Source organism: Pyrus communis, chromosome 1 (genome assembly GCF_963583255.1).
Source record: "Pyrus communis chromosome 1, drPyrComm1.1, whole genome shotgun sequence".
Classification (NCBI taxonomy): Eukaryota; Viridiplantae; Streptophyta; class Magnoliopsida; order Rosales; family Rosaceae; genus Pyrus; species Pyrus communis.
Genome location: NC_084803.1, coordinates 23182103 through 23206829, shown reverse-complemented (window position 1 = coordinate 23206829; position 24727 = coordinate 23182103). Strand labels below are relative to the sequence as shown.

The following is a 24727-nucleotide window of genomic DNA, read 5'->3' as shown; positions in this document are numbered from 1 at the left end:
TACGTTACTTAATGTTACACTAACTCATATTGATTGTTTGCTTCATGAAATAATATTAAATTAGATCATTCATTGCATTTGATACGTAAAGTTTTTTTATTTTTGAAACGTATTTGTCCGGAAAAACGTTATACAGTGTGTTTGTAATGTAACAGAAGTTTGATACGTTACTTAATGTTACACTAACTCATAATGATCATTTGGTTCATGATATAATATTAAATTAGATCATTCCAGACATTTGGTAAGTAAAGTTTTTTTATTTTTGAAACGTATTTCTCTGGAAAAACGTTATACAGTATGTTTGTAATGTATCAGGAGTTTGATACATTACTTAATGTTACATTGACTCATAATGATCGTTTGGTTCATGATATAATATTAAATTAGATTATTCAAGGTGTTTGGTACGTAAAATTTTTTTATTTTTGAAACATAAGGGTTTGGCAAAGTGTTGGTGTGTTAATCCAAATGTATCAATTATTTGGTTTGTCTTTTGTCATTAGTTCGACAAGTAATGATTAATTGGTTTAAACTATCAACTAATAGGTACGTTAATTAGCGTTATAGCTGCAACTATCAACTAATAGTTGATTGGTATTAAACTATCAACTAATAGGTACGTTAATTAGCAATATATTAACTATTGTAAATTACACATTAATGCAATAAGTTTGAACTATTGTAAATTACCGTGTAAATTACTATGCGCTATTTATACTATTTGATTATCAAATGGTTCTCCGATAGGTGGGTTTTTGAGGTATTGAGAATATTTTGAAGATGAGCTATGTCTTTCAAAAGTATATGATAACTTAGCATATACAACACTGAGCATGAAAGAGAAGCGTTTATAATGGTAAGATAAAAAAACATAATGATTTATTACCAAAAACATAATACTGAGCAAAATCAAAGGGGTGGTGAGCAAATTAAAAAAAAAAAATGATAGATATGACTAATAATCAAAAGGGTGTTGAGCAGGTGTTCTTATTGTGGTGTCCAAGCTTCTTGCACCTCCCACACTTCATTGGTCTTCATTCTTCCCCATTAGACTTAATCCTCTTAACCCTTGGCCTGTCATCTCTTTACCATACCATGCATTGTAACAGGAAATATCCATACCATAATTCTTTTTTAAATCATCAACCATCTGAATTAGTTTAATGTGTGGATTGGACCGAATTTGCTCAACCATTATGGAACACACAATCTTTGAGGTCATCATCCCAGTTTTACGTTCTCGATTGCCACCGGTGCATGTGTGCTAATTATTTAATGTCCGGATAACAAAATGGCCATTAGCATTGCATATAGATGCATGAACACGCCACGGACCTTCGATATCCTTCTTAATGCAAGAAGCTGTTATCCTTTTATGCTCATTTGCGACATACTCAAATTCAAAACCCATAACAACAGCATACTTGCACGGTTTAAGCCTGAACTCATCCGCTCCACCCTCATAAATCATAATCCTGACCAACATGACTAATATAGCTTTTCCAAGAATGCGATAAATACATCTTAGCATTAGGTATTTTAAATTTCCCCAAAAACTCATTCCTATCAGTGTGCATTATACCTTCAGCCAAAAATGGTTCTGTAATACGAATATCTTGACTAGCATTGCGAATTTCATTTGATTCTTTTAAGCTCACCAATATATCAACAAAATATGTGTTCTCCTTCGTTACAGACATGTGCAATACACGCACATCCATGTCACATTCCAAAGGACAACACGTACATCCATTCATAGCACATGTAAGGTTAAATGAATCAACCACCAAATCATTGAACCTTGAGCTAACCTGGTTGCACAATTCAGAAAATGAAGTGTGCTAAAAAATGGGAATAGAAGCAGTAATATCATTATGGGTACATCTCCCAACAATAGCTCCTTCCATGAAGTCCTACATAAAAACATAAATTGGAAACATAAGCTATACACGAGATTACCAATGCAAAATGTAAAATTATATCGATCAATACTGAAAAACTAAATGGACCAGGGAATTCCTATTTAGCAAAGTAGCAGAGAAGAAAGCAAAAAACAACCTATTCTACAACAACTTATTTATACCAAAGAAGATAAATTAGTTTATTAGTTGCTTAATTTTTATCTCGTTTATTTTTTTTTTTTTAAATTGGTGTAAAACATGACTTTCATAAGCCTTACACACCCAAGCAAAATGCACACAGCATCAATACTTATTGGGGCATTTCATCGAACATGTGTAGGGCAACTTTCAAATCTTCAAAAACTCAACCCAACTTCTTTAGTGTGCATCTTCCAGTGTTATATCTTATCAATATAAATGAGCATTAATAAGAGAAGGAATAAAAATGAGGAAAATGAATTAGTGCTAGGACGACAAGTCTTAAACCAAATCATGTACACAAGCACCGCTCCATTAAAACTCAACATAACAATTGTACATGGCACCTAAAAAAATGCATCTGAATAGTTATCTGAAACCCACAACAAAATAACCAATTCTAATCCCTTTTCGAACCCAGATTAAAATCGACAGAACTACAAAAAGCATTAAATTTATGATAATTATCTGAAACCCCATTAAGCACCTTTATGTCTAAACAACAATATATCACAATCACTATAAATGAGGTATAAGTATTTATCACAACGTACCACAGATAGCAAGGTGGACGTTGTAGAGAATCTCGATAAAACCTTCTAAACGTACCAGCCTCAAGCCTCCGAAAATAGGAAATAAATCTAATTATCCCACATGATATCAAAATAAAGTAGTGAAAACAACCACTAATTGAAATGGATAAGTCCATTCAAAATTCGAAATTGAGGATCACAGAATTCAAACGTGGGAGAAGAACCATACGATTTAAACATGGAGAAGAAACCATACGACTTCCTACAAAATAGGCCACGTACAAAAATATATCAACCTAAATGAATATATATGGAATTTAATAATAAACATTTTAAATTTAAAAAAATACAATAATAACATGTAATCTAAATAAATATAAAAATGCTGACATGGCTATTGTTTAGGCGTCCTAATCAAATTTCAAAATAAAACCAATGTTTGATCTAAAGACGGTTAGAAAAGTGCATGAGATTCTAATTTTCCCCTTAATAATTCATAACAATATTTTGAACCAATGCAAAGTTATCGCTGAGTTTAAGAGGTAGGAAAGAAGTACAAAAATGTGGGCATAATGAATTTCTCATTATACTTTTAACATGTGCTTCATAAATAGGGTAAATTACATTTTGCACCTTCAAGTTTGTGTTCAATTGCAACCTCATACAATATCTTTAAAATATTTCAATCTCATACATTTATATATTCTTTCATTTCAATTTCCATTAGAAAATTTGTTAAATTAACTATTAATTGATGATGTGGTAACAATGAATTTCACATTTGTGCTAACGTGGTCACCTAACTTAGTGTCACATGGCTAAACAACTAATAACAAAAACTAATTTTTCTACAAATATTTTTAAAAATTATAATTTAGTTAGGATATTAAAATAATTAATTAAGGAAAGTAAAAAAAACTTAAAACCATATACTCCCCACGGGCAAGGCTTGCAACCACACCCTGCCCCATCACAAACTCGAACTACAGGGCATCGACGGAGACCAGGTTCTGATATCGAAAACTCCCTGACGAGCTTCGACTTGTCGACGATGCAGACAAATTTCTTACAAGCACCTTCACCATCTTCTCCTTCAAGAGGGACCCACCTCAGCCTTTGAACAAATTGAAGTGGGGATCGACCTCATCAGAGTCGTCGATCGCGAGATCAAGAACAGTGTGCGAATCAAATAATGATAGATGAAATACAGGGTGGAGTAAATACAAAGTTTAACCCTTGGCTAGAAGTATTGGGATCTAAAAATCTTTGCCTAAATAAGTTAAAGAAAAAGTATAAAGTGTTGGAGAACAATTCAGAAATAAATAAAAATAACAGAAATAATAGAACTTGAAATTCTAATACTTTATTAACCAAAAATACTTGTTATACATAATGAAATATAGAAATAAATACAGGAATTAAAATAGTACTAACTTGATTAACCACAAGTAAAGGCTAGCATAAAAGCTATGTCTTTCGAACAGTATTTTTGTCCCACTCTTGTGCTTGTGGTTATACAACGTCTGCTTGACCAAGATACAACCATCTAATTCCACAACCCGCACTGGATTATAGAATTCTAGCGAATTATTTTGTGTGTTTACTCTCCGAAAATTTAGTGCGGAAAAGAAGGAAGAAGAAAATATGATTTTTTTTTTTGGAAATTGAGATTACAAATATATAAGTTGCTTCACACTCTTTCAAATACATGTTGAACTTATTTGAAAATACGCGACTCTTTCTAAAAATCATGTCTCTTAATCAAAACGTTTTTTAATTAATATGTTAATTAAAAAACTTAATCCAAAATTAATAATTTTAACTTACAAGGCCCAAGGCCCTTGTCTTGATTAATTAATATTAATTATATTAGGCTATATTTTACAAACCTAATCTACACAACTATAAGGCCCAAGCCTTCAATCCATTTCCAAATTGTCCAAATCCTAACTACTAATGTAGAAGACAAAAAATATATAAAGGTCCTTGGGAAGCCTATGTTCCCCGAAGTGGGACAAGGAGCCTCAAAACTCCAACATGAAATGCAAGTTCAGTGGGAATGAGGGTCTAAATGACAGGGTGAGGATTGGAGATCAGAAAGTACCAAAGAATTAACGCTTTCATTATCTTGAATCTATCTTACAAAAGAACAGAGAATTTGATGAAGATTTTAACCATAGAATACAAGTTGGATGGATGATGTGGAAGAATGCATCAGGTGTGTTGTGCAACCCTGGTATGCCAATAAAGCTAAAGGAAAAAATTTATAGAACAACATTAAGGCCAACAATGCTCCATGGCACGAAATGATGGGCTGTCAAGCATCACCACGTGCAAAAAAATAAGTGTAGCGGAGATAGAGTGCTCCATTGAAAATGTGTGGGCACACGAGGAAGGCTAAGATTAAGAACGAGGATATCAGAGGTGAAGTAGAGTGACCACAATTGAACTTAAGAGAGAAAATCGGTTAAAGTGGTTTGGACATGTAAATCAAAGACCTACATATGTTCCGGTTTGAAAATGCAATTATGAAATAGGTGCTCAAGCCAAAAGGGGTAGAGAAAGACTTCGAAAGAGGCTTTAAGGAAAGATATGGAGTACTTCGAGCTACCAGAAAACTTAGCGCAAAACTGAACGCAGTGGCGTTCTAGGATTCATACAGCCAACCCCATTTAGTGGGATAAGACTTTGTTGGTGTTTATAATTCTGCTTTGACATTAAATACAAATGTGATTTTTGAGTTCATTGATTTGCTAGAATCATTTTCCAGCGCGAAGATTGAGCTGATTAATTAAAAATCTGAACTAGTTAATCTGATTTTAGTTAATTAGTATTTGCTTAATTTATTGTTCACAGATATATTTGGATTTTCTTAATCAGTTGTTCGGAGAAGCCAACTAAATTATAATTTTTTAAAAACATTTATAGACAAAATAGTTTTGTAATTAGTTGTTTGGTCTTGTGGCACAAGTTTGCCAGTTATGTCAGTACAAATATGGAACCAACTATTACCACGTCATCACTCAATGGTTAGCTTAACAAATTTTTGAGACGGATGTATGACATTGAAATGAAATAATAAGTAAATCTATGAGATTAAAATGTTTTAATGATGTTGTATAAAGTTGAAATTGAACACAAACCTGATGGTGCAAAATGTAATCTTTTTTAGAAATCGAATGGATTCGGTCCTATACATACGCAAGGAAGGTAATCAAAAAAGAAAGAAGATGGGTAAATATTTTGTTTGGTCATGTGGCATAAGTTGGTAGTCACGCTAGCACAAATGTGGAACCTAGTGTTACCACGTCATCATTCAACATCTAACTTAACAAATTTTCTAGCAGTTGTATAAAATTGAAATAAAATAATTACTAAAATGTACGAGATTGAAATATTTTAAAAATGTCATATAAGATTGTATTTGGGAGGGATCAAATGTAATTTAGCCCCATAAATATTACTAGATTTTTAAGAACCTTTTCTTTTTCTCTTGGTCGCAATTTTTGGTAACCCTAAGTACAAATTAGATATGACCTCACATCATAGTGACGGAAAAGATTTTGACTGTTATATTGCATAATATAGTAGTCAAAACTAGCATTTTTTCTAATATATTGCATATGACATGAGATAAAAATAATAAATAACTAGCATTTTTTCTATTATACTGCATACAACATGAAGCACCCACGAACACCTACCCCTAAAGCTAAGGAAGACCTATATACTATGCTTTAGTCAGTTGATTTTCATAATTCATGCACTTTACCTAAGAAAAGTCCTCTAAGTGTTTGTTTTGATATAAAAAAGTATATTTATACTAAGAAGTGAGGGAGGGAGGAATTGGTTTGAAGATAAACGCTTTTATATCATCCAAAGTGCTTTAACTAAAATTTTTGACATAAAAGATTAAAAATGTTTCTAAGTTACAAAACACTCTTCAAGTTCTTCTTCCATGAAGCACTTGATCTAAGCTTCTTCAAGAAACACTTCAAGTGTTTTTTTCAGAAAATTACTTGTATTTTTATAAAAAATATAATATTAATTATAAGCGCTTCTAAACAGAAATGTTTTTCATAAAAGCATTTCTAAAACCGATAGAAAAAGAAGTTTGTAGAATTAGATTTAACCTATATATTTGGCATGGCGACTAGCTGAATGATTCATATAATGTTATTAACCAATAAGGATAAACAATTCATTGGTATTTTATAAGGCCGAAAATTTAATATTAATAAATAAATATTATGGAAGAATGGTCATTTAGTACTATGATCTAGTGGTATTTCTCTTCACTTGTAAGTGAGATGTCTTAGATTCAATTTTCGCCAGAGGCGAATTTGAACCACGTTATTGTTAACTCGTTGTAAAACTAAACTCACCCTCCTTCCCCTTAATATAGATAACATCGTTTTTTCAAAAAAAAAAATATTACGGAAGAATTGGTAACACCAATTGTTTGTGTGATAGTCACTCGAACACAATTAAACTAGTGCCACACCTAAACCCAAAGCTTGAAGAACTTAGGCATGCTAATTGCTAGCTCATTTGGTGAGACATTGTTAATTAATAAAACTCAAATATAAATATACCTCTGCTGCCACTTTATGACCAATTCTTCAAGCCAGAGACTTCTTTGAAGATTTAATTTTGCAACCCTCATTGGATCGTTCCCAAGTCCCAACCTACAGAAATGGCTCCACCTGTGGCACAAACCATCACCGACCCTTCAAGCGTCACTGATTTTGTTATAAGCAGAAGTCATGGAGTAAGGGGTCTTTCAGAAATGGGACTAAAAGCCCTCCCCAAGCAATATATCCAACCCCTTGAAGAAAGAATTACTACTATGAATGTTGTGGCCACAACAAACCCTGGAGAGTACATTCCCATCATCGACATGTCGAACTCTGACGACCCAAAAGTTGCAGAAGCAATTTGCAATGCAGCGGAGAAGTGGGGGTTCTTTCAACTAGTGAATCATGGGGTGCCAATTGAAGTGCTTGAGAATGTGAAGGAAGCAACTCATCGCTTCTTCGAGTTGCCAGCCGAGAAGAAGACTAAGTATTCGGTTGAGCATTCGGCCTCAAAAAATGTCCGGTTTGGAACGAGCTTTAGTCCTCATGCAGAGAAGGCTTTGGAGTGGAAAGATTGGCTTAGTCTATTCTATGTGTCTGAGGATGAGGCCTCTGCATTCTGGCCTCCTGCATGCAAGTAAGCACTACTAGTATCTACTCTTTACACCACAACATTAAATCAAAATTATTTGTATATATACATACATACATACATACATACATATATATATATATATATATGTTGACCACACCTTCTCTAGTATGATCAATGAATTATTGTAATACATATAATTATATTAGTTCAGTCGAGAATCATTAGTGTACGTATGATAGTCGTATTGTGTCATCGTGACGGCGGATCGATCTGCTCATATTAAGTCATTTGTTAGATCTTTTTCATTTCCAAATACCCATCATGAAATGGTTATACCTGACATGCTAGCATGCATGATAAGGAGAAAGGACGATTTCACTTAAATCTCTCCTATGTATTATTCTCTTTTAACACCTTTATAATGAACTTACAAATGAAATTATCGTATGATCTAATATATGCATACATGCTTGTAGGGCTGAAGTGCTGGAATACATGAAGAAGACCGACATTCTTACAAAACAAATCCTAGAAATGCTAATGAAAAGACTACACGTGAAAGAACTGGACCAAGAAAAGGAACATCTTCTAATGGGATCCAAGCGGATTAACCTTAACTACTACCCGGTGTGTCCAAACCCTGAGCTCACGGTTGGAGTCGGCCGTCACTCCGATGTCTCAACGCTCACAATCCTCCTCCAAGACCACATCGGTGGACTTTACGTCCGTGGAACCGATGAGAAGAGCTGGGTTCATGTTCCTCCAGTGAAGGGGTCGTTGGTGATCAACATAGGCGATGCACTGCAAATAATGAGCAACGGACGATACAAGAGCATCGAGCATCGAGTCGCAGCCAATGGATGTAAGAACAGAATTTCGGTTCCCATTTTTGTCAACCCAAGGCCATCGGATTTGATCGCTCCGCTGCCGGAAGTTCTTGCAAGTGGGGAGAAAGCAGTGTATAAACAAGTTCTCTACTCCGACTATGTCAAACATTTCTTCCGCAAGGCTCATGATGGGAAGGGTACAATTGACTTTGCCAAAGCATGAAGTTGTTACCATGCATTGTGGAATGTTCCGTTGGGTGCATAAGTTTAGCGATCAAGGTCTTGCTAAAGAATAAAACAATTTGTTGACTACGCGTGACATTCGTGGAACTTATCTTCGTAAAAGATGTTGGGTGAATAATTTTAGCGATCAAAGTCCTATTAAAGAATAAAACTATGTGTTAAGTATGTGTGACATTCGTGGAACTTATCTTTGTAAGAGATGTGATCAACGATGTAATATCTTTCTTAAATTTGTTATTTAAGTAAATGTGATAAATTTGTAAGTCTCATTTTCTGATCATGTCAAGCACTTCCAAACGTGATATAAATAGGTTGCATACGTTTTAATTCCCTGAACAAACTCATATTATATGTATATAACCTGAGCTCAGTATACAGAAAGAAGAAGAAACACCACACATGCTATAATTACACCTCATTATCTCTCCGCAACATCGTGGAACTTATCTTCGTAAAAGATGTTGGGTGAATAATTTTAGCGATCAAAGTCCTATTAAAGAATAAAACTATGTGTTAAGTATGTGTGACATTCGTGGAACTTATCTTTGTAAGAGATGTGATCAACGATGTAATATCTTTCTTAAATTTGTTATTTAAGTAAATGTGATAAATTTGTAAGTCTCATTTTCTGATCATGTCAAGCACTTCCAAACGTGATATAAATAGGTTGCATACGTTTTAATTCCCTGAACAAACTCATATTATATGTATATAACCTGAGCTCAGTATACAGAAAGAAGAAGAAACACCACACATGCTATAATTACACCTCAATATCTCTCCGCAACATCATGTGGGGAAGTTAAAACGCATGGCAACATGTGATAAGTTCGAAATGCCACAGTAACGTCTCGGGATGTATAGGTATAGTCATTCTCCTCTTCGTTCGCATCACATCTTTTAGTTGAGTTGGAATCGTAAATTCCCAACCACCAAAGCACCAACAACAAACAACAACGTAAAAAGGTAACAAGAAAGAAGAAGATAAATATATCACAACTTCCAAGTTGTCTACTATCTTTCAAGCAGTGTCCAGTACATGGAAATCACTCATTTAGCAGAAAATCCAGAACCCAATTCCCAACCTAGAAAAACCCAAATCGAATTCTAATTCAAGGAACTCATACTCTTCAATTTTTGTCAATGCGATATATAGATTTCTGTCTAATTCATCTTGGAGATATCTCAACTTCTTAACAGGCTAACTACTTTGGTCACATCTAACAAGAATAAACACTTATCAAACTGACTTTCCAAGTCCAGTCCAGGATCGGCCGCCATTATAATTGTATTGAAACATATGATGATAGAAAGCTGCAATCATTTTAAATATGCATGCCATATCAGTGACTAATATAACTGTTTGCATACACAAATCATGGGCAGTAGCAGTAGGAATGAAGACACAATGCAGTAGCCATACAGTACATTAACATTTTTAACACCATTGCTATTGTTTTTCTTGAACAACACCATCTCATACTCAATTATGTATATACGAATATAAAATAATTAACATGTAGAAGAGTGCTTTATAACTTTTGAATACAATGCAAAAGCTTCAAAATATGTTACATACTGGGAGGTTAATATTAGTGGTCATGTAAGTTGCTTAACTTGCTTTCATCTAAATCGGATAGAAAAGCATTTTCCAACGTAAATAAAAACATTGATGTGGGATAAGTTACAATGTAACAACAACAAAAGTTGAACCTGCAACTAGTCCTCTTTTCTCACTGACCTTAAAATCTAGGTGCTTCATCACGATCACTAAGGTCCTGAAGATTATACTTATAAATGATGTGTCCTACAACCAAGTTGGTTCGTATGAAGCATACGCTAAGTGAGGAACAATAAGAGACACTCGTAAGGATATACACAATATATCTTAAACAACACAATAAGCTCAGATGGATGATTGTAGCCTAGACACTTCTTAGACAGACCTGCCATAAAAGGATGTATGAACTGATAAGACAGACCAGCTCAATTGTGAAATAAGAAGGGATATGAAGCAAGGAAAACCTCCATCCATTTTTTTTCATTTCATTTGCTACCGCAATATTAACCATAATAGTAATACAACATTTTCTTCGAGAACGCAGAAAATAAAAAGTGAAGACTTGTGAAAGTTTGATATCCTCCAATCCAGAAGGGAAAAGGAACATTGAACAGGGAGAACTTCCGTATTACTACTAAGCTGTCAACTTGTAATAACATTGGTATAAATAGATGATATCGAGCCCCTGAAAAACGGAGCGATAACCAACATTCTAAGAATCTTAGTTCAATAACTCATTGAAACATTTTGAAGTCTCAAGCAGAGCAGCATATAACTGTTCATTAACATTCATTCACAGCAAGCATTTTTCAAAGTTTAAACAAAGCATAAACCGATAAAAGAGAGTCAATCTAGGATTTATGAGAAGGTTAATTTCTGTCCCCAAATTCATTAAGCCCCATCTGTTCTTCCACAAAACTAACCAGAGTCAGAAAGAAGTAGAACAGGCATGTACTCTCAGTGACTAGCACAGATGCACTATACCGAAAGCAAAGAGATGTAGCAGAACCTCTGCTTTACTTTTCATTTTTACAAGATAAAAGTCGGTTAAATTTACCAAAATAAACTACTCATCTAATTTTCAGATTTGATATGAAATCACCTGGTTCATTGAGTCGTCATCTAGTCTCCTTTCAACTGTGAAAACCCTTCCACTAGCTACCTCAACCATTCAGAAGGCTTCCGTCAACGACCCCGAAAAGCAATGCATTCCTTTCATATGGGACCATCCCCAATTCCAACAAAGATATCATCTTCTCCTTCAAAAAACTCCAGCCCTCCCGTTCCACCACTCCCACTACCCCCCTCTCCCTCAGCAACTCCATTTCCCTCTTCAACCTCCATGTCCTCACATTTCACTCTCTCAACATCCTCCAACTCAATCCTCCTGCTCCTCATCCCATTCCCCATTATCTTCTTCGTATTCCTCGCCACGGACTTTGATTTCGTGCTCTTTATCCGCCCAGCAGGAATCTTCACCCTCTTCACCGGCGTCTTCCCTTCAGCTCCATGACTCCCACTCCTCACCACTTCCTCATGCATTCCCTCAAAACCCACATTACCATCACCGAAATCGTCCTCATCGGAATCATCATCGGAGATCACCACCACATTCTCGTCTTTCTTGTCAACTACCTCCGACTCCATCTTCGAATTCGGGTCCATATACCTCATTTGAAAGTAGCCAAAACAGAAATTGTACTGCTCCTTTCCCTCCACTATCACATCCCCTGACGGCGGCTTTATCGCCACGCCATGGAAACCTTTCCTGCAATTCTGGCACCTCAAGCAACAATCTGCATACACCTTCTCGTACTCAAACATATAATAGCAGTACGGACACAGAGTCCAGAATGTCTTTCCCCCATTATACCCTCGGCCATTTTTCCCATTACCCACAATTCCTTCCCTCTCCTCTCTCTGTTTTCCGCTTTCTTTCCCTTCCTCAGACCCGTTTTCGAAATGGGTTTTCTTCTCCGGGTCCGATAGTACGGACCAGGCTTTCTTGATGAGCCACAGGGCCTCCTGAGAGAAAGCGAACCGGTTCTTGCCGGGTTTCAAGAGCAAGAGGGTCCTGAGTTTCTCGAACTGGGTCCGGATGAGAGTCGGGTTTGCGGGTCCGGGTCGGGGTATTTGAAGAACGGAGTACCAATCAGGTGGGTTTTGGCGGTTGGCGGCGAGCAGAACGTCGGCGATGGCAAGGATTTGGTCGGAGGCGGAGTTGCAGGGGTCGGATTCTCGAGCTTGAAGAGCGAGCTTGCGGCAAGTAGAGAAATCTCGGCGGCTGAGGCAATGGGCAGAGCGGTTGAGAAGTGTTTGGGCCTTGGACGACCCGCTGCCGCTGCTGCATTTTGCATGTTCCATTTTTTGTTGTTTTGTTTCTCTGATTTTTCAGGGATTTTGTGCTTTCTTTGTGGGAGAGAAGCGGAGTGGACTGAGGGGGATATTCAGAGGGGGAGAGAGGGAATCCCGTTTTAAAGAGGAGGATTTTGATGGACACAAAAGGGCATGACGTTTTGAGGAGATTTGCCGGTTTTGAGCTGGAATTTGTGAGGGTATTTTGGTCATTTAGAGGAGTAATACGTTGCATTACAGGTGGCACGCTTGGAGAGAGACGTGGCTGTTGCTTGGGGCACAAACTTCTCGTGCTTTTTGGTGCAGTTGGTGCGGTCTGCGCTCAATCAGAAAATCAGATGGTGCGGAGACAGGGTTTCAAAATTTTCAATGGTATTGACTGTATCATCTGACCCCAGTCAGAGTGAGTCCCAGGTAATTAGCTAAAATTCTGACGATTGGTTGTTGAAATGATCGAAATTAAATATCAACAACAACATATCGATTATATGTTTTTACGAATGTAGTAATACATATAAATGACAAAACAATGGCATAATGATATATTAAAAACGGATCATTTAACAGTTGTATGCTGCTCTAAAATGATAGGACAAAGCCTAAATCCATATCTTGAACATTTTAACTGTGAAATCTTAAATTTTGTGTGTTTATACAAAATATCTAACGTCTAAAACGTCTGAAACATCGGATGCATTGGAGCACCATTGAAAATGCCATTCATGTTTCTCCAATAAAAGTTGGATTGGAAGCAGCAGGAGAGTGGAGGGAAGCTGCCGCTGATTGTATTTGTATGGCAGAAACCTGGTGCCCTTTAAATGTAATTTATTAAGTACAACAGGTAGACATGGCAGACAGATAACGTGTTGAAGGGGTTTCCAAGTCATTAGAAAGATAACGGAAGTGAGTTGCTTCTTTCTGCTGAAAATAAAGTATAACATAAAAATAAAAATAAAATAAAAAAGTGAGAACCTGCAAAAGACCTAAAGACCAAAAGAAAAATTAAGAAACATTTTGCATTGTATTGGAAATGATTTTATAAAAGGTCTTACCCTCTAAGTTTAACTTTATCAAAATTGTTATTGCAACACAAAATTAACTCAAAAATCAACACTTTAATCAGCCCGTATTTCTGCTGTTTCGGTAACTGTTACTTCTACAAAAAACTTCCATATAAAAGAATCATCTGTCTGTGTTGGTTTACCGCCAACAAACTAGCATTACTCCCGCAGTCGAGCTCTATCTTAAATGGTGATGGCCACGCTTAGATTGCATCTTTTTCCTCAACCCCAGCACCCAGTAAGTATATGTCACTGTTGTAGCTACTACAAATACACCGATGTAGACGCATATAGTTGTGGTACAAACATAAATGTACCTGGAAAATGGATGTACACCATAGTTTCCAATGTAAGTCAAGTTAATGAGCTGTGTACTCAATTTAGCTATTGAAATGTCTTCGGCAGCAGATGCAAGGAAAACTAATATCTACTTTACAAGTAAACATAAGCTTAGATGGCGGTTTTATCTTAAATTAGTATGTCACATACAAATAGAATTTAGGGATTCATTTTTATTTATCTTTGATCACCGAATATTTTTTTTCCGGTTACAACTCTCATTGTATGTCATCATGTGGATTGCATAGATAAGGTCTTATTGTAAGAGTTTAATACTTCTTGACAGATGACTCTTGTTTTAAGTTGTTTATTTTTCTCCAGTCATTATTCTCTTTCGACTCTCAATTCTTTCTAGATGTCTCACCATTGCCCTATATAAATTGGTGTCATATATTGTCCAACATCTTACCAAGGAGTTCACTAGTAGAATATATAGATGATCACAGAATTTTTTTATAACAATCAGTTGAAACTAATACAAGCTCTTATTTATTTAAGTGAGACTTACTTTGGGGAAAAGACGCTCCAAACAAAAAGATGGTTCCTCATTATCAGCAATACGATGGTGTATGCTGTTAGCAAAATGGAGTTCAACCCCAGCGGAACCAGACAAGGGAAGCCAAGCATCAGTTTGAGGAGATGTGTGGAATCTGCATTCACGAGAGATGGGAGATAGCTTGTGTCCCTCACAGAGACATACATCACCATGCTAAGGATAAATAACATTGGGGATGCATAGGTGATAATGAACATTAAAATTCCAGAAAGTACTGTCGAGTGATTTGAGATTCCCTAGCAACGAGTAAACAATCAAAATTAGACCCAAAAAATACTGCAACTGCACCCCAAAAATACATTTTTTTCTGCATATAATATAAACCATGTCAGGGTAAAGAAGTACCATAAAAGCTCCCGCAACATCAATAGTAGCTAGTGAATTGCTGTTACCCAGAGCAAAATGGCCGGCCATTCCCAAAAAGTACAACGCAGCAATCTACAAGAACAAATGTAAAATGAAGTATTAGCGTGTGAAATAAATCGGGCTTAGGGAATAAATAACTGTACAACATAATTGCATTTAGTGACTGGACCGGTCTATAATTACATTGACTTCAACACAATACTGAAATCAGTTTTAACTCAAAACAAGAGGTTATTGAAACTGACCTCAACCCATTGCTTCTGATGCAGGCCACTATAAGAAAAATACAGCATGCTGGCCAAAATTTGCACAAGTAGCAACAATATAGTCATTGAGTTAATTGTTTGCTGAAGCAGCAGTTGCAGAAGACACCAGAAAGAGATGTATTCCCACCCAACTAGATACAGAGATTCTCTTAATTTCACCAGCAGCGTGTTATTTTGAACTTCATCGGGAACAGAAGTTGACATGTACAAATCATGACTCAAGCCCATCTCAGATGTTGAGAAACGTACGAACCATGGTAAGGCTACAACAGTCCCAAATGTGGAAATACCCATAATTGCATAAATTATTTGTACCAATGTTGTTGTACTGTAACTCGATGACGCAAACATACCATCTTGATGTTTAACAAAATGTTGCAAAACCAGCAATCCAGACATAAGAAAGCTGAATCCAATCACCAGAACAAATTTCATGTTGAATCCAAATAGAAAAAGAACACATAAGCTTAAGCTTATTACTAGAAGGCATGAGACTAGCTGAATTGATTTTACATTATCAGTCCCAGCCTGCTCAAGCCACTTTGAAATGTCAGGAAGATTAGTCCAATTCACACCTCCTTGGTGCCAGCCTCTCAATATCCTTCCAGAAATAAGAACCACAGAGATGGAACTCAATCGACAAAAACTTATTTTGTTTTTTCCCTTGGATGAACTACGGAGATCTTGTGCTCCTGCCCCTGTAGGACACTTTATTGTTTTACGCAATAATAGCAAATTCAATGTGGAAGCCACAAAATGCCAAATATATTGCTCTTCTTCTACCATAGAACTTGATGCCATACTTACAATGAGAATCAATACTACGCCTAATACAAAAGTCTCGTCTAAATACCAGGTCTGCTTGATGCTCTCTAAGTCAAAATGGGACTGCTCTCTAAGGTAGACTTCTTTGCATGTATGAAATAGAAGGCTTAATAATATCAGACAAGATAGGAGCATTGCAGCAATTCCGACAGTAAGTAGTCTCACAGGTTTCTAGAATTTAAAAAAATTGTCAGTAAAAAAAGTTGTGTGAAAGAAACTAAGATTTACAGAATGAAACAGTTAAAACTCTGTCCATCAAAAACAATCATAATATCTATTCAGATTTACAAGGGAGACAGATACATACATCAGTCGCTCTGCGTGACAACCACTCACTTGCAGTTCTGAGAAACTCATAGTATCCTACAACCGTGCTGGTGTAGTCTTCCCTACTGTTAGACCTATTTACATTTACCAAGCAAGACTGGAATTAGAGGCGTTACTTAATGGATTTTTCTGATGATACAAAAACAGATGGTATTATGTATCACCTGGAGATTTCCTTAGACATCCAGGACTTTTGGAGAAGTGCAGCATTTGTATATAGGCAGCAAAACATCGCTTCCATGCTCCCAGAGCACTTAGCTATTCTGGACTCTTGATCATCCCTTGAGCCATCACATGGGTAATTTCGACATGATAAACCAGGTATTTGTGCTTGCAATAATCTAAGTAATTGCCAGGAATTCAACTCCAGTGCCTTCATCTGTTGGTCTTCTTTACTCACCAAAGACGAGGAAACAACGTCAGAAAATCACACAATTTTGTAGTAGTTTGCTGCAACTCAGTGTGAGAGTCAATAATTTATCTACTAAAATAGGGATCCATAGATTATAAAATTCATATGTTCAAAAGCAACAAAAATAATCATCCACATATATTTGTCAAAAAACAACTTAAATTATTTTTGTTGTAAGGCAATTAAAGAATTCATATTTACATACATAAATAAACTGAGAGAAAAGGAAAATTTTGTTGCTCAAACTTCCACTTGTTTCAAGTTTACTCAAATTTACCTTTATTGTCTTTCCAGTTAAAAGGTTCTTATGGATGTCTTACAAAAAGGGCTGTAACCAAAATCTAACACTAATTGCCTCCATATAATCAAATGGAGTATCATTACAAGTCAATTGGCTGATTTGTTGTGCATAATCAGCCAAGAAGGCATCCAAATGTCATTGAGCATAAAGAGACAACAACAAATCAATTTAAGTAGCTTCCCTGAAACCGTAACAGCTATTTTAAGCGAACACTAAAACGTTAATTCATACCAAGGGAAAATGGGATGCTGTAACAGTATCATAGTGTTTGATCCTCTAAATACTTAAAGAAATATTTTTATTTTATTGTTTAAATTATCCAAATATCATTCTTTCAACACCTCTTACAACCAACCCAAGAATAATGATTAACAAGTGCAGACACAGTCAAACTATAACACAGATTATATAAATTACTCATAGTGACATACAAAACTTACAAGGAGGGATCCAATGATCCAAACAGTCCATTGGTTAGGTTAACATTTGAGGATCATTCCCACAACAAAAACCACTTAATCATCTAACATACAGTGTCTCCTATACATAATAAAATGTTCATGATGATAATCAACTAGTCAAACAACTTCTGATTTTATTGATCTTAATCATGAAAGATTCTTAAACAGGGTTAAAGAAATTAGACAGTTTTGATCATTGGACCACAACAATGCCTCTTTTAGTTCTTATCAAAGGGGATCCTATTAGAATTGGACTTCATCAATCTTAAGATATGTGTGTGGAGAGAGAAACAGAGAGCTAACCAGACAAATACCCAAAAATTTCAGCAATCAGAACACCAACGTTGTTTTTTGGAATTGGAACACCAAATAGAAGAGCTAATGTTGGTGCAATGTCAACCTGAACCACAAGAATTGCAGGTCATAGATGAATTAAGTTTCATAAAAGAGATGAAGACATAAGAAATCACCTACCAGAAGAGGAAACAATAACCATCTCTAGGCTCTATGTGGTGAAGGGGGCTGCTAAAGGCACTCCAAAAAAGTTATCCTGCAGTCCTCCCAAGTGTTATTTCTCTCTTATATTTCTATATGTTTGGAGTGCAGGGTAAATTTTTTGGAGTGTCTTTAACAACTCCCATTGGTTAATTATAAATTTGAGTTACAAGAATTACATTGGTCTTATACTCTGGGCCAAATTCTCTAGGGCAGCAAATTAAAGTTTAATCCTCTTGCATTGTAATGGAATCTGAGGAAGCCCATTCGATTCAAATAATAATAGAACACTGTAAACAGACAATTCAATATATAAATTACCTGGTGAACAATGTTATGGGTGGACAAGAAGTCATCAGAGATGTTATTTTTCACGCCAATGAAAAGAGCTAAGGAGTCAGTTTCTTCATAGGAGGACCCTCCGTGATTACCACTCTCAGTCATGCCATGGTCACTTACTACAACCTAGATAAGAAATCACGATATAGAAAGATGTGATTATTAGTTCCAGCTCTTCAAAGGCTTCTGACAATATAGAATATACAACACCTTAAAACCTCACATTTCCAAAAGAGACAATAATTATAAGATATAGCTTTCTCTTTCCCGCCAAAATAAAGAAAGTAGAGAAAACTGGCATGGAATGTTAACAAAACATTGTACCAATCAGTGGTAGTCAGCATATCATGTATTTATGTACAACAGTTTTACACATTAACAGCTGTTTTACATGATACAACTGGTGCCTCAAAATTAAATCCAAAAAATAAAAAAACAGCTTAAGGAACCCTACAGCTAGGAATGCATGTTACATTTTTTCTTCTGTGTTAAGCTTCGTTTTCTTTTTTTAATTTATGTCAGTTCTGGGGATTTTTCAAAACAAGGTAGGTAAAATGCTGATCAGTTATTGCTCCCTACATGAAAAACCCATGATCAACAGCTATAGATTCATGAGACATGATTAAGAATCTACGGTCAACAAGAAGAATTAGAAAAAGAGAAATGACAAACCAAGAGTGTCTGTCCTTCATCATTCTTTTGATTTAGTATACTATTCACATGAATCATCTTCACCACCTCATCCATCTCTCGAAGTTTTGGGGCCATCAAGGCACTGAAATGATCAAACAAATGTACAAAAAATAAGATCGTTGAATCAAACAAATGAAAATTCAACAGAAATTAGGAAAGTGGAACACCTGTTGCGCCCACCAATATGTCCAACATGATCTAAGCCCAAATAGTGGAGAATCTGAAATGTAGGTTCAGTTAAAAGTGAAAAATGAAGCAATGCCTCCAAGAAGAAACCAAATTTATCATTCAAGATTACTTTAAATCAACACAATGCATGTACGTGGATACTTTGACTTTTCCAAAGAGGTGATGATCAATCTAAATTGCATACATTCACAGTAGGATTTTTTTCATCATAATGGAAGTACTACTTCAAATATTTCTATAAAACAAACTTGGAACTACCCTGTAAAATCAGTTTGTGAGTGAAACCCACAAAATGCTGGGATAGTTATCAAATTGGCAAAGTAAGAGTACAAATATTCTTTACAACAATAATCATCATACTGTTGCTCATAAGGTATGCTAGGAGTGCAGGACTAAACATCACTGTCTAGTAACTGAGACTAACCAGAAAATCCCAGTCATCTCTGCTAAGTTCATAACCCAGATGTCGAGAAACATTTTGATCCACATGTACAGTATCTTTAACCTGTAGAACAATGGGCATGTTGCAAGTAAGCAAATATTACAATCTTCATTACATACCCAGATACAAAATAATCAATTTGACTTCTCCAAGAATGCAGTAAGATCAAACACAAGATTAATTAACACTCTGAAAGTGGAAATTTGGATGAAAACTGGCAAACCAAAAATGGCAAAGGCCTAAATAGATCACGTAAAAGAGCCAAGCTTTCATAAACAGCATACCTTACGCAAACATTCACTCCATTAGCATTCAAAAACTGAATAAGCAAGTTTAATCAATGATCACCATATGCATTTGCATGTAACAAGTTGGTGGTGTAAATTCACACTTACAAAGAAACTGCTGACTCCATCATGCCTCAAAAATAATCCGGGAAACAACTTAAGCCATGTTTCATCACCAAGCATCACCATTTTCCAACCAATCTTGAAAAACTGGCCTGCGAGGCAAAGAAATGAACATGTAAATTGAAAATCAAGACAGTCTTCATAACAAGACACTTACTGAACTATGACAGCATTAAATATCAATCTATTAACTAACCGAGAAGATTGTCATCTAACATAGCTTGTGTGTTAAAATTCATAGCCACGTCCAGGAATCCCCCTATTGCTCCAGAAACCATAGCCTGCAATCCTATACCAAAGGGTGATGAGAAAGAAGACGTATATAAGAATGTTTGTCTGCATATTCAAAATATTGTGATGGAGATAACCTTCAAACGAGGCATTGTAACAGTTGGAGGTGCAGCCTTTGCATGGAACCCAATTGCCATTCCATTTGCAAGCAGTGACTGAGTATATGGCATAGCTTCCATTAACGCCTTGCTTGGAGGCTTACCATCCTTGCCAAGCACGAGTTCTGCTGGAAGACCGTCAATAACCTAAACTGGCATGATTGTAAAGGACAAACCAAATCTTATCCTCAAGATAACATCTTTTACAACCAACACATCAAACCACCACGCAAACCTTGACAGGTATAGTTTACAGAGACAAATTAGACATACCATTAGTATTAGTCGGTCAAATGCAGGCGGCATTCCTGATAGTTCCTACATTTCCAAAAGAACACAAGATTGTGCATGTTATGTCAAAATCCCAAAATCTCAACAAAATTGCAAACATATTATCCGGAAACAGATGGCCCTGGACCCCATTGAATTCCTCGCAACCTCATTGGCACCTAAACTAACAATTCAGAAGCTAACTAAAAATACTAAATACCCACCAATGCAGGTGCACACTAAGAGCAAGACTGACGAATTTCTCGAAACAAGACGTGAGTGAAAGTAAAAGCTGCCAACCCAAAAATAGCATGAAAGAAACATGTACCTTATATAGTGACCTGAGCTGATGGGGATGCAGATCACTCTCACTCTCATTTCGTACCAAATCGCACTGCGGTGCTCGAAAATTCTCCGAACCACTGGCAGTATCCAGTGAAATGAACCCCAATTCAACATAAACTCAGACAATTTATAACAAACTCGGAGCATATAAAACTAAAAAATTCTGCAATTTGTTTTCGTTGATTTGTTTCTGTTTCAAGCTGTCAATGGAAACATTCGTTGGTAGGAGATGGCGCTTTACCGCGGCAAAAAGCAATCATGCTTATGCACCTTGGTGCGTGTTCGATCCCCACCAATTCCCTCCCCTAGCAACTAATTGTCTAACCCACTAACACTATTGCTCTATAAAAGAATATATAAATTCGTTGGTATTATTCTAAGAAAATGCAGAGTACCTGTGTCCGGGAAGGGTTGGTTTGACGGGGAAGAAGCCGAAGACGAAGATGGAGAGGCCAACCATTTGAATCGCGACTCCAGCTATGGTGAAAAGCGTCAGCTTCGTGCACGTTAGCCATGGCATTTTCACGAACCCTAAACCCTGGATTCAAACTTTGGAACGATACTATCGTGCAAACCTACAATTTTGGATTCAATACAACACACTTTAATATTATAATAAAAAGTAATTTGAGAAATGGCTCTCAACTTCAGCTTCATAGAATTTTTATATCCTAAACTAAAAACATCGTGAGTATTGCTACTTGTTTTAACGTGAAGCAATCGACCTTTTGACTAATTTAGAATTTTTATTTATTTTTTGTCTTTTTAAACACTTTATTTTAGATTATAATAATAAAATAAATGATAAATTACACAAAATTACCTCAATTATTGGGTCAATCACAGTTTCATACCTCATCTTTAAAACATTTCAATGTTATACCACATCTTACGAATTTCTTACAATATCAGACACGCGTTAGGTTTTCTGTCAATCTCTCTGTTAAATGCTAACGTGGCTTGAGACGAAACCCACTTTCAATTCCAACTAAATTATAGAATTAACTAAATATTTGAAAAAAAAAACAAAAAAACCAAACCAAACCAAACCCACACCCAGATCCCCTTCCTTCGCCCTCACCTCTCTGCAACTCTCGTCCACCCACATCTTCTTTCTCGCATCCCACCCTTCCTCCACCCCTCCTCTCCCACGCCATCTACTGAACCATCAAAACCTCATGCATATCTCCCCCTCTGTTCCCACCACCATCTCACTTTTCGTCAGCTCACCGTCGTAGAAAGTCACCATGGTCATCAATATCAGTAGTTGGCACTCGTAGATCTGTTGTAAAAAAAAGCCCCAACTTCAACTCTGTTTTCAACCCATTCATATCCAAGTAATACTCCCAAACCCCAAACCCAATCGTCCCCACCTCCCCTTCTAAACCCCAAACCAAAACCCAGAAAATTCAATCGAACTCGCTCTCCTTCAACCCCAGAACCTAAGCACAGTTGCCTCTTGTCCCTTAAGCCAAAACCCACAAACCCGTGAGCAAAGGCCAAAGCTTTCTCTGAAATAGGCAAATTCAAAATTTAGGACTGGGGGCAAGGCGGAGACAGAGGTCGTGGGCAACGACGGTGGTGGTGGAGACTGAAGTCGTGGGAGACGGCGATGGTGGTGTTGTGGACATTGTTGTGGGGATGATTAGTGCTAAGAATTTGAAATTCAGGGTTAGGGTTGGATGGAATTGGGGTATTTTGTTTGAAATTGGTTACAAGGATTAATTTGCTGAGGGTGATGGGTGTGTAGGAGGAGAGAGAGGGGGAGGAGTGTCATGGGAGGGAGGTGGAGATGGAGAAATAGAGGGCGGCGATGGGGTTCTGGTTTTGGTGGTGAAGGAAGGTTAGGGGGACACGGGTGGATGGGAAGAAGGGGTGATGGGTTTGTAGGGGTGGGTCCCCCATTTAAAAAAATTACTAAATGATTTTATTTTCTTAGTTTTTAATATTTAATTAATTTTTTAATAGGGAGTGGGCCTCGCCTCAAGCTACGTCAGCATTTAATAGAGGAAGTTACAGATAAACTGACGGAAGGTATGACATTGTAACAAATTCGAAGATAAGGTATGACATTGAAATGTTTTAAAGTTGAGGTATGAAACTGTGATTAACACAATAGTTGAGGCAGTTTTGTATAATTTGCCCTAAAATAGAATCTTTATTTTAGATGGAATTTTTAACAGGTTACTCAAAAAGATAATTGCTCCACATTATGGCAAGTTGAGGGATCAAGACTCATACATTTTTAGTTTGTGGACCAAAGCTCCAGTTGGTCCAAAATTCAGGAACCATTGCTCCAATTTTTATAATAAATCCAAAATTTTGGAAACGTTTTCTAAAAGGAACATATTCCAAAAGAATAGAAAAATTAGGGTTGGTCAGTAACATTTTGCAAAATGACATGTGAAGAACGGTTTTGTAAAACAAAAACGTTGGCATTTTTATGATTTGAGAATGCATTTGGTAGTTTTAATCCGAGAATGATTTGTTAGAATCAAAACACGTCCGAGAATGATTTGTTAGAATGAAAACACATCTTACCAATATCAAAAATGTCAGAAAAAAAAAATGTGTACTTCATAGTAATGGTGGTGGAAGAGATAGTGGTTGAGACGAGAGTGGTGTTGGTAGCAATGGTGGTTGGAGTGGTGGTAGTGGTGGTGGTGGTAGTGAGGGTAATGGGGTGGAGAATGTGATGGTGGTGGTGGCAATGGTGGTAGAAGTTGGTGGCAGTGGTGGTGGTCGTAGCAGTGACACAACGAAGGTGGTGATGACAATGGTGGCGGTGGATAATATGGTGGTGTTAATGTTAGTTGTGGTGGTAGTTGTGGCACTGGAGGTGCATGTCATGGTGGTAATGGTGAAAAAGTGGTGGTAGTGTCGGTTGTGTTGAATGTGAGAAGGTAGATGTGGTGGTGGCCATGGCGACGAGGGTGATGGCGGTGGCGATAATGGTGGTGGGAGGTGGTGGTGTCAAAGATGGTCATGATAGTGGTGAGACGGTGGAGAATGTTGTTGTGGTGATGGTGGTGGTGGCGGCGGCATACATGATTTTATTAAATCTCTAACTTTGTATTACGATGTATATTTTATTTTCTATTTTTTTGGAAACTATTTCTTGAAAACAAAGAAAACATCAATTTGACGTTCTAAAAAACTTAGTCTAAATATTGTTTTTTGAGTTTATTTTTACCAAAACAATCAGCAAAAATTTCAAGATTTCTCCACCTCCACAAGAACCAACAACATAAACCAAAAACTTGACCCCAACACAAATGAAACCTGGTTTTTTGGTTGGAAGATAGATTGACCTTGAGTCATTAAGGGAAAATTAAAGAAGTTGACCAAGGAGGGATGCCAAGACCATCCAAAAGAGATTTGGCCCTAGTACAGCCCCTCATGCAATGAATACTATCTTCCCAGGTGCATCCACAGTGACTGCAAGTAG

The 24727-nt window shown here is 36.5% G+C and overlaps 3 protein-coding genes across 5 annotated transcripts; 1 reads left to right on the top strand and 2 right to left on the bottom strand.

Moving 5' to 3' along the window:
• The first annotated feature begins 7331 nt into the window (after window positions 1-7331).
• Window positions 7332-8857, top strand: LOC137724892 (feruloyl CoA ortho-hydroxylase F6H1-3-like). The gene is made up of 2 exons (XM_068463546.1): window positions 7332-7849; window positions 8284-8857. Exons 1-2 carry the CDS (start codon window positions 7332-7334, stop codon window positions 8855-8857), a joined length of 1092 nt encoding a protein of 363 aa, XP_068319647.1.
• A 2727-nt stretch (window positions 8858-11584) lies between these two features.
• On the bottom strand, window positions 11585-12857 carry LOC137731290 (uncharacterized). The gene has a single exon (XM_068470389.1). It carries the CDS (start codon window positions 12800-12802, stop codon window positions 11654-11656), a length of 1149 nt encoding a protein of 382 aa, XP_068326490.1. The 5' UTR covers window positions 12803-12857; the 3' UTR covers window positions 11585-11653.
• A 974-nt stretch (window positions 12858-13831) lies between these two features.
• LOC137739754 (uncharacterized) lies at window positions 13832-22237 on the bottom strand. 3 transcript variants are annotated; one of them, XM_068479463.1, is made up of 17 exons: window positions 21675-22237; window positions 21263-21356; window positions 20938-20982; window positions 20644-20811; window positions 20472-20556; window positions 20261-20367; window positions 19848-19928; window positions 19402-19454; window positions 19214-19316; window positions 18524-18667; window positions 18011-18107; window positions 16698-16923; window positions 16514-16607; window positions 15361-16377; window positions 15095-15187; window positions 14702-14985; window positions 13832-14171 (listed from the first exon to the last, which is right to left on the bottom strand). In XM_068479463.1, exons 1-17 carry the CDS (start codon window positions 21797-21799, stop codon window positions 14033-14035), a joined length of 2955 nt encoding a protein of 984 aa, XP_068335564.1. In that variant the 5' UTR covers window positions 21800-22237; the 3' UTR covers window positions 13832-14032. The 3 variants fall into 3 exon arrangements, with proteins under 3 accessions (XP_068335564.1, XP_068335572.1, XP_068335555.1); XM_068479471.1 differs by lacking the exon at window positions 21675-22237 and having other exon boundaries at window positions 20644-20816; window positions 21263-21352; XM_068479454.1 differs by lacking the exons at window positions 20938-20982; window positions 21263-21356; window positions 21675-22237 and having other exon boundaries at window positions 20472-20564; window positions 20644-20772.
• Between the last annotated feature and the right edge of the window lie 2490 nt (window positions 22238-24727).

Coding starts and splice junctions, on each gene's coding strand:
- LOC137731290 (XM_068470389.1), bottom strand. CDS start 12,802: ATGGAACATGCAAAATGCAGCAGCGGCAGCGGGTCGTCCAAGGCCCAA.
- LOC137724892 (XM_068463546.1), top strand. CDS start 7,332: ATGGCTCCACCTGTGGCACAAACCATCACCGACCCTTCAAGCGTCACT. Junction 7,850..8,283: donor TTCTGGCCTCCTGCATGCAA/GTAAGCACTACT, acceptor ACATGCTTGTAG/GGCTGAAGTGCTGGAATACA.
- LOC137739754 (XM_068479463.1), bottom strand. CDS start 21,799: ATGCCATGGCTAACGTGCACGAAGCTGACGCTTTTCACCATAGCTGGA. Junction 21,357..21,674: donor CCAACCCTTCCCGGACACAG/GTACTCTGCATT, acceptor GGATACTGCCAG/TGGTTCGGAGAATTTTCGAG. Junction 16,378..16,513: donor TGTCACGCAGAGCGACTGAT/GTATGTATCTGT, acceptor TTTAAATTCTAG/AAACCTGTGAGACTACTTAC.